At 41.2% G+C, this 17,281-nt stretch overlaps 1 protein-coding gene across 5 annotated transcripts in view; it reads right to left on the bottom strand.

Moving 5' to 3' along the window:
- APP (amyloid beta precursor protein) overlaps window positions 1-17,281 on the bottom strand; it is a 199,456-nt gene that overhangs the window by 113,761 nt on the left and 68,414 nt on the right. For all 5 annotated transcript variants that reach the window (XM_064726344.1, XM_064726352.1, XM_064726330.1 and 2 more), the window contains exon 3: window positions 14,257-14,386. In XM_064726344.1, coding sequence (XP_064582414.1) covers window positions 14,257-14,386 — 130 coding nt within the window. The remainder of the gene's footprint in view (window positions 1-14,256; window positions 14,387-17,281) is intronic.

The raw sequence follows: 17,281 nt of genomic DNA, 5'->3' as shown, positions 1-17,281 counted from the left end.
CAATTAGGAGCAGCTAAAACTAAATGAAAATCAGCCTCCTTCAAAGCATGGAGGCTCAAACTTCCTAAGAAGTTTATGTATTCACTTGAGTACCTTCTAAAAAAGAAGTAAAAGCCAGTATTACTACACAGCCAATATTATTTTACCAAAATTAACTCTGATATCAAGTAGTTAAGATTCAATTTTCTGTTGACCTAGTTGCAATGACCTAATAGAAAAACAGGGTAATTTAAATATTTTATACACCAAGAACTCACTAACAAAGCCACTGGGAGTTAAAGATCAAATACCATAATGCATAAAGTAAATTATTTACATTAATCATGACCTTCATTCATTATTCCTAATACAGTTTTTTGATGTTCTTCAGTATTTTAAACTGAACAATTAGGAAACATTTTTAATGGCAGATTTAAGTACATCAGCTTGGTTACAGAGCTAAAAACTCTTAAAATACAACTCTTACCTATCAATCATGTGGTTTTTAGGTACATTCAAATTCACTAGAAAACAACAACAAAGTCAGGAGGATAAGTCAGGATCCAGTCAATCACCTGTGGGTACATAATCTCCAAACACATTCCAAAGGAGCAAAACACAGGTGAAGCAAATGAGATCAGAATTGTTTTCTTTTTCTCTGAGGCTTCTCAGCTTGCCAGGAGAAAAATCCTGGGCGAAGGGATTTTTTCAGAGAATGTGAATGCCACAGCCACCTGCCTGAGAAAGCTCTTAAGTTACTGTTGCTACTCATCCCATGACAAGAATATTAAAAATAAAGACTGTGCATAACCATTCTCAACTTACATTTTCCATTGCAAAAGGTTTTTGGAAGAAACTAAGTGCCCACATTTCAACACAAAATGCCTTCTTGCTACACAGCCATTCTTAGTATCAATCACAAGTGTAAGCTTTTATGTAAAACACAGGAACCTAAAGGGTATTTCTGATTGCACAACAAAGATCCCTGTGCTTGTGAGCAAGGGAGACTGGAAGTGTTGAAAGATGCTTGACCTTCAACTGCCAGTTCAACTTGCAAAGATTTTGGATGTTTACACAAGCATGAAGAATTCTTTCCCCAGGCACCACAATCTATCCAGCAGGAAGGCAGCTGATGTTGTCTCATCACAGCCCTGCAGCCCTTGAATCCCAGCTTGTCATTTCATGGTTACACTGCTGAGTCTGCATCTGGCCAAAGTCAGGCCATTCCTCTTCTTCATCCTGACTATGTCAGTGATAAAGTCTGATGAATGAATGTGCTAGAACTAAGTGAATTCCAGTACTTGGAACACAGACCTGTAATGCTGCCATTCTTCCCCTTGCCAGAATGGACAATTTATCCTTCAAGAGCAGATAAACATTGAGGCACTGCACTGTCACATCCCAAGTACCACCTTTATCTTTGCCTGAAGGGCAATGTGCCCTAAATGAGAAATCCTTGACTGAAAATTAACTAAGCTCTTTTGACTGAAAGTTGAGGTTACAGGCGAGCTGTCTGACACAAACCTTCCCCAAAGCCCAGGCTATCCACTCAAGATGAGAATATAAGAACATATTTATACAACAAACAGTATAAACATATTTACAACAAACATATTAATAAACAGTCTCTTCAGCTCCTTTATCATTTCCCCCGGGGTGCAGTTCCGCTCCCGGCCGGCAGGGGCGCTGGCAGGCTCCGGGTGGGCAGGCAGGTGCAGTGATCCCCTGCGCCTGCAGGGGGCGCTGCGGTGCGAGCCTGGAGCACACTCATGGCGGCTCGGCCGGGACAAGATGGGATGGGAAAAGGACTGGCTGTGCAAACCCCCAGGGTGAGATGTAAACTTGAAGGAATTTAGGGATTTTAGAGGGGCTGAGGTTTTAGTTAGAGAAAAGCTTTATTACTGTTAATCAGAATAAATGGGTAGGCCTTGATGAAGTTAAGAATTAGTAGTTAAGTAATAATTGATTGCTTGTCAACATAATGTTTGGTTAGCTGGGTTTATAATGAAGAATATAGAAACTGATAAATAGCTTTTAGGAACATAGGACAATTGTAGGCCTCCTCTGTTCTGAAACCAGTTGAAGACGGGAATGGGAATTCTACCGAGGGTTCATTTGTCATATTTGCATTGAAAAAGTAGAAAGGTCAGAATGAGGAAGACATCATTTACTTCCTCATTTTGGGACCCCTCCCCATGAAAGAGACCACCAACCCATTTTGAGCAACAAACTACGCATACTCAATAGCTTTTGAGCTAATTACCATACGAAGTGGGGAATGGGATGTACCAAAGTTACGAATATGCATTTGGATTTTGGGTATTCAATATTTGTATAGATAAAAGGACTCTGTAATCACCTGTAAATCAGAGTGTGTATTTGGGAGCTATCCCACACACTGCCCACACTTTCTAACTATAAACTGTTAGAGAGTCTTTGTCTGTCACAGTTGGATATTGGTACTATTGGATCAATATCCATATTTTTAATAAATCAGGGGCAGCTGATCGATCGCAGTGCCCCAGCAGAACCCTCGGATATAGCAAGCTGGAACGGCAGGAATGAGCAAAATCTGAGATGTAGCAGAAAGTCAGCAGCTGTAGCTGGAACCACAGGGGCATCCCGGCAGGCAGGGTAGCAGAAAAACCCCAGCAGGGCTGAAGGAACAGCAAGGGGCTGGGCAGGGGCAGTCCCAATCCCAAACACAGCAAAGAGAGGCTCCATTGAGGAACAGCAGTTGGGGGAAGAAGGGGCTTGGGGTTTTCCTCTGAAGCACCCCAGCAGATGGTGAAGGTTCCCCTGTTTGGTGAGGTAGGGTGTTGTGGAAATTCATAAAATTAGAGTGTTTTGGGAAAGCTGCAAAAGGCAGGCTTCAGAGACAGTAGAACTGTGATTAGAGCTAAGTAGTAGCCATGAGATAGGTCAGTACAAAAATAACTTTAAAAGTAGAAAAGTAAGAACAAATAGAATAATGTATTCTTTTTGTGTATTAATGCTTGTCTAGCAAGCATTGGTCTGCTGCCTGGGATGTGAGCTGGTGGCATCTTCCCGTTGTCATAACCAATGTAATGAGACTGATGCTGGAAAATAAAACAGCTCAAGGCACGTTCCTCAGCAGCAGTCCCATCCCATTTGTGATTTGTACATAGCCCTAGCAGGTGATAGGTGTTAATAAGGTCCCAGTTCAACAGCTGCTCTCTTGAGGAGAGCTCCACTCACCATAGAAGAAACCATGCTGGAACAGACTGATCTCATCACTTCCAGGAAGGATCACAGAGCCCTTATCTGCTTGCTCAGGTAGCATCAAGTGAGGTGTGAAATAAGATGACAATAGATGCATGGCAGAGCTGATGAAGAGCTGGGAAGTGGACACAAACAAAACTGGCTTGGATTGCAGATGCTGACAGGAAGAAGAGAATGTGCTGAGAGGAAAAGGCAGATGTCAAGGTAAGAAGAGGATTACTCAGAAGGAAAGGAGAGGTGAAGAAACATCGTTGCCTAGGAGACTTGAGTGGAATAGCGATGGCCAAGACACTGGCAACTGGTAAGCCAAGAACAAGGCTGGAAAATCCAGAGCAAGTGGCTCTGTAGGAAGAGCCAGACAGGGGCAGCACCCTCAGAGATACAGAAAGGCAGGAGAGCAGCAGGTTAGAAGGGAAAGAAGTAACTAGTCTGATGGCAAGCACTTTGATATGGCAGAGGAAGCCACATAAGCATGACAATGTCTGTCTCAGTCCACAAAACATTTGAGCTCAAGTGGTCAAAAGCAGGTCAGCACTGCATCACAAAAGGGCACAAGGTTTATGCAGAAGAGCATGCAGCAGTGCTTGCCCAGGACCCTGTTTCACCATAAATTCTACAGACTCAAGACCAGGGTCCCTAACTCCTAATGAGTCATCTTGCAATGAACTGTTGGGTTTTGAAACTTTATAGGCTCTCAGCATCCAAGACACTGTGGCAGATGCATGAGGAGCTTACATACAACAAAATTTATATTTTTTGCAACAAAATTTATAACCTTTCAATTACTTGTTTGCTTGAAACCTGAGGCCTACAAGTTTTACTTGACAATTTGAGGTCTTCTCATGAAATACAGGGTGAATGACCATTCTTCATCCATCCACTCCAAGCTATTCATGACTTTGCAAAGTGCTACCAGATCTTCCAGTCATCTTTTCTATACAGGAAAAATCTCATCTTCTGTGTCATTTCTTTTATGGGAGCCATGCTGTACTTGAAGCACTCCCCATCACTCAACTCTTCAGCTTCCACTCTGCACTTCTGAAAACAACCACAACTGCACATAGCATTCACAAATACAAGAAAGTCCACAGCTGACACAGTGGTGCAGTTATGTTCCATGCCTTATTCCCCATTCCTTTCCTAATAATTCCTAAGACTGTTGGGTTTTGGTACTAATGAACAAACATTTTCACAGAACTGTTAATCCCCAAGGTCTCAGTCCTGAGAAGTCTGAAGTTACTCACAGTCTCACTATACATGCTAACATAAGATTATTGCATTTTGGGCTTCGCCAATGAACACTGCCTTTACTACATTAATTTTTGCTTCCATTTTACATCCAGTCACCTCGCATCAAAGACACTTCTGAAATTCCTTGTAATTTGCCTTTATTAACTCTACCTTGAATAACTTAGTATCCTCATCAAATGGGTCACTGCACAACTTAGCCTTTTTTATGCATCACACATATTTTGAACATCACTGGCACAGGAACTGATCCCTTGAGATTCTGTTGGTGACCTTTCTCTAGTTTGAGGGTGGACCTTTAATTCCTGCCTTATCTTTATTTAGCCATATAAGTGTTTTCTCTTCTATTCCATGGAAGATTAAATTCTTTAATAGCTTTTGGTAGTGGACCTTGTTAAATATCTTCTGAAAAATCAAAGGAGGCACACTATTTGTTTAGCTACTCTTTACAACAAAAAAAAACCAACAACTCTTGCTCAGTTATCATATACTCACTGACAAGTCCAATATTCCTGGATGTTCAGCACAGCAAAAAAGTATCCCCTCTCCCAGACAGGCTTACTGAACTGTATTTCCAGAATATTCCCTAGCACCTTTTAGAAATACCCAGTGAGTCCCATCACTGACCGCCCCTCTGCAGTTAACTGTATCAAATCTGCTGGCAGCATTCAGTTCAACTCCAAAATCAGAATGTACTTAGCATGAGAATTTACAGCTACTTTCAGTTAGCTGAGAATTTTTTTAAAGATGCTACACATGCAGACCAATTTCATGACCAAATGGTAAGGTGGATGCTTCCTTTCTGTTCCTCTCCATCCTTCCTAAGATGCTAAAACAAACAACACACTAATTAACAGGATGCTCCCACTACAAAATTAAGTTCTTTAGGTTGAAGGAAAGTGCAAAAAAAAAAGATCCGTCAGGTGTGTAGCATTACAAAGATATTTGGATAAAAACTTCCTGCTCTGTGTGTTTCAAAAACTGGATGTGTACAATGAACAAGGGCATGGAACTTACACAGCAGGTTCATGCATGACTCACAGGCTCTGTGTGTATGAACGCATCCATCCATCAAAACCAAAGGTACATGTTTCATAAAGACTCCTTGGGTACATACACTCACATACACATTGAGACTGTTTCAAGCATTTTACAATTTGGAGCCCAACTATCAACAGATACTTATGGTTTTTAAGCTTCTCTCCAGCTTTCAAATACAAATTAAGGATGACACCCTTCTCCCTTATGACATTTATGAAATGAAACCTATGATCTCTGAAGTGTTTGGGTAATATTAGAGAAACTTCAGAGAGGAAAATTAGTTCTTTGGGCAGGATCTGAGTGGTGAACAATAACTTGGGCATGGGAGAGGCTGGACCAGGAAAGAAACACAGAATAGCTCATTCAAGCACCCACAGTGGAACAGGGCAGGCAGACAGAGCAGCCCCACAGCCACAGCCTCCCTGGAACCCTCTGCACAGGAAGGGTCAGACTATGATCAGAGAGGCACCTTAACTTCCCCTTTTTCCCACTTTTGAGCTCTTTTTAACCTTACTAATAGTCTTTTAGCACTACTTTTTCAGGGTAATTCTTCTTATATAAAGCACTGCGCAAAAAGCAGGAACACCTGCTATTAGTCCCTGATACTTCATGCTGGGCACAGTTACAAGTGACAGAAAACTTAGTCCAACCAGCTTTAGTCATCATTCAAGAAGGAAAACTGTTTTTCCTTCTTAAGCTCCTAAACACAGACTGGTTTACTACAACGTGTAATGCTGCCTATGAAGAAGGCTCACATACTTGTGATCACTTCCTGTGAGCTGTTGCTTAAGTATATACACTACTTGTTTTGGTTTCCTTAGTCCATTATAAAGAGACAAATAAGCATAAAGTTTTCAATCCTTATAGATAAGAAATTATTTTACTACTTTAGGAGTAGATCTGCAGAGCTGTGATGTTCGAGATCTCCAGAAGTTTTTTGTTGTGACCTGTTCTTATTAAAACCTTACCGCAACCAGCAAACAAGTAAAACATATGTACACCCCAAGAATGCACACAAATACACAAATTCAGAATTCTTTCTTCTTCTGGTCTTACTAGACAAAAATTAGATGTTTTACATTAGTCATATATAAAAGTACATTCTGATATTCAGCAGAATGTTAATTTTGTTTTATCTCTGCACTTCAGTGTTTCTATGCCTTCAGCTACAATCTGGCTAACCCAACAGCTGAACCAATGTTTGGCTCAAGTGAAGAGGTGGAAGCATCCAGAAACAGAGTTGTGACTGCCTGGGAAAGTTTTTGTGCTGCTGGAGGGTGCTCTTATTCAGGGTTTCTCTGCCAGCTCCCTACCTCATTGTCGGGCTGATGGGATTTTGTCCCTGAAACATGTTAAAGGCCACTTCAAATGGTTTATACAGTCCTGCTTTGACAAGAAAATACTTGAAATGACACAGTTATAAACCATGAGGCAAGGACCTTCTTAGAATTATAATAAACCAATAAATTTGTTATTGTTTATGTGAGAAACAACTGCTCACTTTTAAAAATTTTAAAGGTTTATTAAACCTGAACAAAAAATATTACAAAAGACTGAATAAGCAAAAATTGTAGCTCTATGAGCCCTGCCCCCCATGACTACCAGCCTCCTGCTCCCCTACAAAATGGATGCTCTGCCTTTTAAACTTCCCAAAGTTTTCTCAGTCAACACCTTCTCTGCTGTCTGTTGGTGGAGAATTTCTCTAAATGTCTTGACTACTGAGGCTATTACGAGGGGGAGGGGAAAGAGGACTATGGGGGACATATCATCACTATGCATCTTAACATACACATAATATCTACCTCTTAATTGTGAGAGCCAACCATTAAATTGCTCAACTATAACAGTTTATCTGAATGATCAGTGACTCCTCTGCTTCCTGTCAGCTAGTGTTGCCAGAAAAACTAGACATGTTGTAGTTGTGTAGGCTGAAACCAAGGGAATTTCTTTTATTTTAGGAACAGTGTGGTGTGAGGCTTGTCTGCATCACTCACATGGCTGAATGAAGACTGAGGCAAGCTGGAGGTGAAAAGCTAAACTAACAGGGACAGAAAAATTCTGGGACAATTATTTAATGTCTTTCTGTTAATTAGGCACTGCACAAAAAAGCCAGTGGAAAGTGTTTCCAACAACTCACAGGAGAATTTGTATTGTCAATGCAATACAAACAGGTGCAATGTGAGTTCAGAGGGGGTAAAACCAGCAAGTTTTGCCATGTACAGAAATACACAGGCACTTCACATTCTTGTGTGAAAAACATCCACCATTAAAACAGCAAGTAATTTTAGAAGAACTACCACTAGGAGAACTGCCAATTACATATCTCTCTCTTTAAATTATCCATTCCAGGCATAACCTTGGTGTTTTCTTTGATATAATTGGCTAGGCATGCATATCAAAACTTGAGTGTACCTTTTCTTCCGACATCAGGTCGAAGGTTAGGAGTTTTCCTGTTTTGTTTTTTTTTCCTTTCTCTCAGGCAATTTTGTCCCATTTGTTGACTAAGAGACTACAAAGACCAGTACTTAAGAGGCAAAAGATGTGGTTGGGAAGGGGAGGAAGGGGGAAGAGTACAGCTGGCCTCTCAGTCAGGGGAGGTTTTCTCTTTGGAAGGGTAAATGTTATAGATGGATAATGAGATGATTGGCTCTTGCAATTAAAAGGTAACTATTGTGCAAACATTAGGAAAAGCTTTAGTGATGTACAGTTATGTTACTGCAGTTCAGATGCCCTCTGCTCTCCCCACAGTTCCTTTCCCCCTGTGTTGCTGCCATCACACAGCCGGGGCTGTCCAGGACAGGCACAAAGAAGCTGCACAGGTGTCCCTGGCATGGGGCAGGGGGAATGGAAAAGCTCAGGGGTTGCTCAGGGGGTGCAGCACGGCAACACCTGACCTCCAATCGAGTCACAAGAGAGCAATCTCCACTGATAAATGGCAAAGAAGAGCTGAGTGACAGACTTTGGGAGGGCTGGGCTGGCTGATGCAACCCCCAGGGGTATAAAAGACTGAGCATCCATCTTGAAGATGAACTGGCCATGTGGTATCCATGAGGGACAGTTTCCAGCGCTGCAGCTTTTTCCTTAGGTAGTCCTTTGTTGTATTTTTGTTAAGGTTTAATAAATCTTTTTAAATTTTCAAAATGAGCAGTTGTTTCTCACATAGAGATAACATAAGACTTTGGCTGGGGGTCAGGTACTGGGCTCAAGCTCCTTGCTCTCTCTCTCTCAGGATCAGAAGGGAACTGTCGAGTTGCTGCTACCACGGGGAGAATTCGCTGCCACCGACCAGTCCAACCCTTTAGTGTTTCTTCCTTACCCTGGGTGAGCCTTTACTTGTAAGAGCGACTATTGAACTGGGACCTTTTTGGCACCCTTTTTCTCATGGGAAAGGCCCCTCATCATCTGCTCAGGGGAAAACCCGGGACCCCAAACTACTTCCCCTTCCCAGAAGGCATCTCCCAGCTGCTTGCAGAAACCCAGCTGCAGCTGCCCAGCCCCACTGTTTTCTGCTGCTGCCTTAGGCTTTTTTGCAACACTTTACCTCAACATCAGGTGCCCAAAAGGACACTCCAGGGCTCCTGACAGGGCTGAGAGTTTCTGCTACATTTTGTTTGTCAGCCAGTGTGTGCCCATCTCTGCCATTCCAGCCCATTTTCCCATCTGGAAGGGCACAGGGATCGGCTTCCTGAGGTGAGTTTGTACAGGAATCCCCTTTCCTCTCTCTCCTGCCAACCCACCAGCCATTACCACAGGGAGGAATGGCCGAGCCCGCCCCACAGCGCCCCCTGCAGGCTCGGGGGAATCATCGCACCTGCCTTGCCCGGCCGGGAGCCAGCAGCGCCCCTGCTGGCCGTGACCGGAACTGCACCCAAGGGGAAAGCGCTCAACAGACGAGAGACGGCTGGTACTGATTATCTGGGTTTTGTTTGTTGTCGCTGCTGTTTATTTGCCTTGTTATAAATATAGATGTATACATAAGTAAAGAACTGCAATTCCTTTTCCAATATCTTTGCCTGAAAGCCCTCTAACTTCAAAGTTACAATAATTTGGAGGGAAGGGGTTCATATTCCAAGGGAGGTTCCCACCTTCCTTGGCAGACACCTATCTTTCAAACCAAGACACTTCAGCAAGATGACAACTTCACAAACTTCTAGAGTAATAAAGCCCTGTAAGCTCAAGTAATAAAGCCCTGAAAAGTTAAAAAACATTTTCAATGACAGTTTTGAAAAACAGGTGCAGAAGCCAGTTTTTCACTACATAACCAAGCAGCAAAATGTACTTTTCATATAACCTAATGTGCTGGAGTAACTTTATGGTGTTCATATCCCCATTCACCTGTTTAGCCCAGAAATAAGTTTTGCACCTTTAAGATTGGTTCTGAGAGGGGAGGGGAAAGAAGAGTGCACAGCTTGTTTTCAGAAATTGCACTCACTCCTCCACATCCTGCTCCTGGACTGTGTTGTCTGTGGATGGACACATGGTGGGACAGAACTCTCCTTTACTCTTAATTAGTTTTTAGCTAACTGAGGCAGAGAAGTTCCCTGGACATTTATTTTTATTTGGACCTATTTAAACCTGCTCTGCACTGAACACCACCAGAGCACCAGCAGCTCACACCTGGGGCCCACTGGGTTGGGCCTGGGCTGCGGCATTTCCAGCACCAGAGGGACTGATCAGAGACTGAGTGAGCTGAGCTACAGCCCACAAAGGGACTTCCTGAGTCTGTCATCTCTTTTGGAGTGGCAACAAGTTTTATTGTTTAATATTGTTAATTTTTTTTTGTGTTGGTGAATGCTTTGCCTGTTAAATAAACAGTTTTATTCCACTTTTCTCCAAGAAAACATTTTCCCAAACTGGTTGGGAGAGAGGCCACTTGAATCTGTTTTCTAGAGGAACCTCTTCAGAGGTTCTCTCCCAAATTTGCCCCAAACCAGGACACCTAATCTACTTGTTTATTAACAAATGACTGCAAGTAATCACATTCTGATTGGCACAGACTGTATATATAATGAGATTCCAACACATCTGGATCTTTCCAACACTGTGAATGCAGTGTTCAGCAGCATACATTAATGGGATAATGAGGCAGAGCCACTCCTGATCATGCACTTTACACAGCACAGTTAATCTGTAATTCCCCCGTTTCACACCTTGCTATATCCTGTATGCCATGCTCACATAATGATCCACAAACACCCACATAACTGAGCTTCTCATCTCTATCCAGGGTTCAGGATGTATTCCACCAACACAAAATGAAATGTCATCTATTCAGAAACTCATGGCCACACATTTATCCAAGTATTAAAAGATTTAAATCTCTGGGATAAGGATGCCTACTCCCACAATCAGCAAGGAACATGGAGTGAACCACTTCATTTCACAGCCACACTGCACAAATTCACCAACTGCTTTTCCTTGGCAAGCAGTGAAGAGAGAGGAGAAAGTGCAAACTAGAAATGCTTATTGCCCACACTGCCCCAACAGTGGCAGAAATCCTGCCCTCCTGCTGTGACCACCAGCAGAGCTCCCACCAACACTTACATGGCCAGCTTGGCAGCCATGGTATTTTCCCCAAAAACAGTTTCTGTAAAGCAAAGAAGAAATCATTGGTTTCTTGACACTGTCTGCAGCAACCCTGCAAGCTGTGCCACACAGCAAGTGGTGCAGGCACTAGGGTGGCACACACACCTGACACCAGGAGAAGGGAATTCTGCAGATCTTCACTCTTCCACCAGCACATCCCACAGCTCCTCATCTTTGCTGCGTACCCAAACACATTTGTGGCTCTATGTCAATCACCACAGTCCTCACGTAATTTAACTCTTTAAGATTAGATCAAATTAGAACATTTTTAGGGAATGTTTCTGTGGTCAATGCAAAGACACATGGCTGACTCAAATAAGGGGCTTTCATTTTGTCTTGTTTAAACCACTGATTTTATGCTTTAGTTGCATTCTCTTAAGAAAATATGAAGCTGTGTAATCTAGTAAATCTGATAGATGTTACTGAAATACGCAGCTACAAAGAACTGCTGAAACTACTGCCCTGCACAAGTCTCAAAGATAAACTCCTGGAGCAGGCAAGGGCTGTAATGAAATGGGCTCTACACATTTGAAAGTCTTGGCTGAAGATTATGATGCAAGCAGACTGTACATCAAAGATGCTCTGGCCTGAAAGCAGCCAGATTTCTGTCACTTGCTGCTTCTCAACTGTGAAAAATACTGTCAAAATGGAAGAAATTACTGGGCTAGTAAGTATCCTCAGAGCAATGCAAAATTAAGACTCAACCCTGCAATCAGCTGCCCACAGCTGACAAACTTTCTGTTGGTATCTTAATTCTGACCAGATGGATTTAACAGTGGTCTAGGGCAAGGGTCTATTTGCAGTAAAATTACAGAGGAATGGGCACAGGCAATGCCCAACTTCCGGCAATGTCCACCAACAGCTACCACACTAAGAATAGCTGAGGCACACACACACCTGACAGGCAAGATGCAACGTTTTAGAAAATTATCTTTTAATATTGAAGAAATACTAGGAGGAGAGAAAAAATTTTAAAAGTTCTCTGGACTCCTTAGTTCTGTACAAAAACATGATTTAAGAGAAAGCATTCCAAGACAGACATGGTACACAACAAACAGAGGGCTGGTTGATGGAAAAATTGCAGATTATGGTGGCTGCCATCATTTTTCCTCCAGAGGAAGTAATTATGTGGCCACCTATCTATCCCCCAGTAGAGTCTTGGGAACATCAGTATCTAGGGTTTATTCTAGTCAGGGTCAAAAGATGAATGTCAGCATTTGAAAATGATAACAAACACAATGTGTCAGACACAACTACATAAGGCTCAATTACAAGGAAATCAGAAAAAAATAGTGTATGTGGGGATTTTAAAATAAAAATAGAGGGCTAAGGGCTAATGGAAATGAAGTGCTTAAACATCTTTAAAATCTTCGCATCCGAACCCTGCTACCTAAGGTAACAACCACACACCTTGCAACGATTTTTCTTTCTAAACTGCAACTCAGGGAAGGCACCCTAAAAGTCCAAATCCAGTTCCTCACTCCTGCAAGGAACTGCATATAGTCCTGTCCACAAATTTATGAACTTCCTTCCATGTAATTAGACTTCTTACTCCTTAACCAGATGACTGTTGGAGGCCCTATTATGCTTCCAGATACTTCCTTATAATTGTAGACTAAATGTATTCATAGCCAATTTATATTCATTTGCTCTTAAGATGCCATTGTCATTTTGCTTAAATTAGGCTGTAAAACCTCCAGGGCTCTGACCAAATCTACATAAGGATAGAGAGTCCTGAGGCTAAGTCCTAAGCCTTAACTCAGAGCTTTGCTTGTGGTGACAATAAAATAAATAATAAAATTTTGTTTTTATAGTTCTGCTAGTCTGATGTTCTTCTGCTGTATCTCTAATTAGTGCAAGTGCACTCTCATGGAGTCTGATGAAACATATTGTGATGTGTTCTAGGTGAGACTGCAGCTCTGCCTCATCTCTGACAAGTTGCTCATCTGGCTTTAGACATTCATTGAGACTACAAGCTAATGTTTCTATCCTGACTATAAAAAACTACAGAAAACACAGCAACAAATGGGTAAAAAAGCATGTTCCTTTTAGCAGTAAAGCTTGTGGGGGAGCCAACCAACTCAGCTCATGCCTGGAAAAAGACAAAGGTCAGCAGGTTCCTTCCCAGAATCAGAATCCGTAATTCCTAGAGACAGGTTCTTCTCCTCAGCAAAAGTCTTGAATTTGGGTTCTGCTGGAGGACTTTTGCTCAGAATAAACTAGTCCTGTAGAGCCTTAATAGCACCAACAATGATATACTGCAGGTTTAGAAACACTGATTTTACATCTGTGCAATCATCAGATCTATAAACTTTGCCAAGTAAGAAAATTTCCCTGATATGTAGCACAGATTTTATACACCTGCTGTTTTGGCACTTTTGAGCATTTCTGCTAAATCCTCTTCAGTCCCAGCTTTGCTAAGGGCAGATTGTGCCCTGTGTTTTACCTACTCTACACAAATGAACAAAATTTCTAGAAACATCGCATATTTTTAAAAAATTTCTTTCATTATTTGTTTCATGGAATAACTGGTCTGAGTTGGTTTCCATGCCTTTTAGCTGTCCTGGCTTACTAGAAAAGCAAGTTCCAACTCTGAACTCCAGCACTAATCACAGTTCAAATGGCAGTGGTAAAGCAACATACTTAAATATGGAATAATATCAAGAAAATGTCATGCCTAGAATGTTAATGAAAACAGCAAATCAACAATTCTGTTTTCTAATGCAGATGAAAGTAAAGGTTAGCAAAAAAAACGAGGGCCAAAACATCCCTTTTAATTGATTTAAAGCACCAAGGACACAGGAGAGAACAGCAAGCAACTGCTACAAAAATAACATTGAAGGATAAAATGGGGGAATGTATAAAGTATCTTTTCTTTTGTTTCAACAAATACAGATTCCCACAGTCTTTCATGGTAAGAGTCCCAGTACTAGATATTCAAAAATTAATGTGAAAAAAGAAGGATTGAATTAGGGAAGAGCAGGAGTACTTTCTTTCTAGATAACGCAGTTCCAAAGGACTGAACAGCTGGACAAAACTCCCTTCAGAAAATACAATAATACTGAGGTATAGAACACATTGATGTAGATTCTCTGTCTTTCTTATGAAGGGATTGAAAACAATAGAGCAGAAAAAACAGACTAAAACTGAGTCACTCACCCAGACACCTGTAGGGAACCACGATATGGGGGTGACCATTGCACTGCTTCCATCCCCTCTTGCACCAGTTCTGTATTGTAGCTGGCTGGTTGGCTTCCACGACATTGGTGATTTGCAATTCAGGGTACACCTAGCATTAAAATGAGAGAAAAAGACAAATGTTATCACAAGTATGTACTCTGGGTCACTGTAACACATTTGTAACAACGCAATATTCATCTTCTCTCTCTTCTGCTGTGTAAAATATTTATGTCATGGTGTGCATCTATCTGGAAAGCTGGTGTGTCTGTTCATCAGTAAAAACATGCAGCCAGGTCAGAAAATTATGGTGGTAACAGCTGAATGTCAAAACTATAACTTGCCCAGTTATATTTGACTAAGTTAAAGATCAGCTAATCATAGGTTAAATATCTTCTCCTCTATGTCTAGGCAAAACTCCATATACATGGCATATTCTCCATACAACTAAACTTAATAGCATACATGCCTTTATGTTCATCTCAACCATTTTAACAAACATCATAATTCCTGCCTGCTGCAGTCTGCCTAGTACTTAAAGTCTGTTTAAAAAGTTATTAATATTTAGGTCTACATTACCAATTTCTAAATTGCTGAGATCAAAATTCTGTCTGCTTTAATACCACAATACACTTCTACACCCACAACCATCACACCAGCAAACTTGCTGATGAATTTATTGGCAAACCACAACTTTGGCTTTTTATCCCACTCAGTCCCTTTATCCTAGCCCCTTTTTCTACTCTAACACAGCCTATAGCCCTCACTTAACATTTTTCAAATTGGCAATCTACCAGCCCTAACATGAAACTCAGAAGGTACTAATTTTCCTTTGCCTTTCCTCAAGCAATCCTTACCAATTCCCAGCTGTGTGAGATCTGAGGATTTAAGTGCTCTGAAAACCACTGTCTACTCATACCTACCAATGGAAAAGAAAAACAGAAATAGGAACAAGTCTGAAGTAACTGGAGATGCTCCAAAAACATCCTGCAGAGAAGTAACATAATTCCAAAAAAAGAAAACTAGGTTAAGTCCAAAACTGGTGGAAAAGTACTCTAAGAATCTTGACAGCCACACCTCAAATAAAAAAGATTTGTCTCAATCATGGATCTCCACTGAGGTCATGGCATCTGAGAGGCAGTGCCTCCTGGCACTCCCCTGACTGGAGGTTTAAAATATAATGATGGCAAAATGAAGAAAGCAGCTTCAGCTAAAGTCTTGAACTTTAAAAGATGATAACAAATGACAGTACAGCCTTCTCAAATTTGAGATCAGTGGTCTTTAAATGAATGTGGCCTGGTCCATACATACACAAGGGAACAACCAGAAAGCAATCAAAGCATAACTGGAAATAATTGGAAATAATTTCTTACTTTAATTAAGAGATATGAAGGGGCTGTTACAATTTTAAAGTTGAACCGTATCAACAGCTTAATGCACAAAACAAGGGCAGATACAGTAACAATGCCACAGAAATAACTACAGAAAGAAACACTGCCTACTAAACAATGCACTTTATGCTAAAGAGCTTGAATATCAATCCTGCCTTCTATTCAAAAATAAAATTTATTAATCAGATACTTCTTTCCTTGTGCATATTCTTCATAGAATACTGTCACTGAATGACATACACGTGATCAGGGTCCAAGAAGAAAAGTTTTTATTCTGCATGTTTTTCAGCTTATACAATCTTAACAAAGCATGATCTTAAGTCATTAACTACATCACAATAACTTATTGTATGCATTGGTGCAAAGCAATTAGTGTCAATATAATTGGCAATAGTTTTACAGAAATGTAATAAGGCACATATACACATCTACTTAGGCACGTAGTCTAGCTTACAAAAATTTTCATGTATCTTTTCTAATCTGTTTCCACGCTGATGGCCCTGTCTTCTTCCTTGCTATGGATACACTTGAAAATCAGAAACTGTTATTTCTTCTGTTACCTCATCTTTGCTTGCAGGCCAGCTGTCAAGCCCCTCCATAGAACACATCTGTCAGATCTTTGCCAGTTTCAGCAGCACCCTCAGTTCACTCCAACTGATGGCTGAAGAAATACAGAAGCTGAAGGTGCAGCCTGGGATGTTGACCCAGCACACAAGATACAGGGACCTCAAGAAAGCCCACAGGCAGAACTACAAAGTGTGAAAGTTTCCTACACTCAGAAGACTGAAGCTTTACTTTCTTCCTTTTGTCAGCAGGTGGCCAAGGCTGATGGTCATCATCCACATTACCAACACTGCCCATTTTCACACTGCTTGCAGAAAGTGGCTCCAGAGGAACTTGCTGCTCCCCCTGCTCCATCAGTGCTTCCAGATACGGCAAATTCAAAGGGAAAGTCTTTGCACATGCTCATGATTCCTGTAACAGCACTGCCAAAATGGATTAGCAGGAAACCTCACACTTTAACTGCTGTGTAAATATTACCCTGCAAGGCTCCATAGCTGTCTCAAGAGCTAACATGCATAATGCAAGAGGAAGATTTGTTCTTCTTTGGGTACTTCCTTTAGCATTGCTATGCTGAACTCTACCAGTTCAAGCCTCTACAAATGTCACACTTATGTGATTAGAACCCCTGGTTAGATAATGCTGCATGCTGTCACAAGCCATGTGCTTGATACGTCAGTGTCCACTGACATGTTCTTATCAGGGACCCAGGGTTAAGTGTCACCTGTCATTGGCAGTGGAAATAAATGCCTTAAATGAAGACTACTAAGGAAATTGCAAAATGGATAGACTGGAATGTTTAAAAAAGGAAATTAAGACCAAAAAGATAATTTATTTACCCACATGAATGCGTACATAGCTTTAAAGTGACAGAGATAAAATTCTTAGCCACAAGAACAAAGATACACTTAGTTGCTTTCCTGAGATGAATTTGATGAAGTTGCTTTCCTGAGATGATTTCTAAAGAGTAAGAGTGCATTATTACTGTAGGGCCTCAATGAAAGAATAATATTAGTTGGAAAAATAAGTTCATATATTAGTTTTTATTTTTACTA

This window comes from Zonotrichia leucophrys, chromosome 1, assembly GCF_028769735.1.
Source record: "Zonotrichia leucophrys gambelii isolate GWCS_2022_RI chromosome 1, RI_Zleu_2.0, whole genome shotgun sequence".
Lineage (NCBI taxonomy): Eukaryota > Metazoa > Chordata > Aves > Passeriformes > Passerellidae > Zonotrichia > Zonotrichia leucophrys.
The sequence above is the reverse complement of the archived record's forward strand: the minus strand, read 5'-3'. Positions and strand labels throughout refer to the sequence as shown.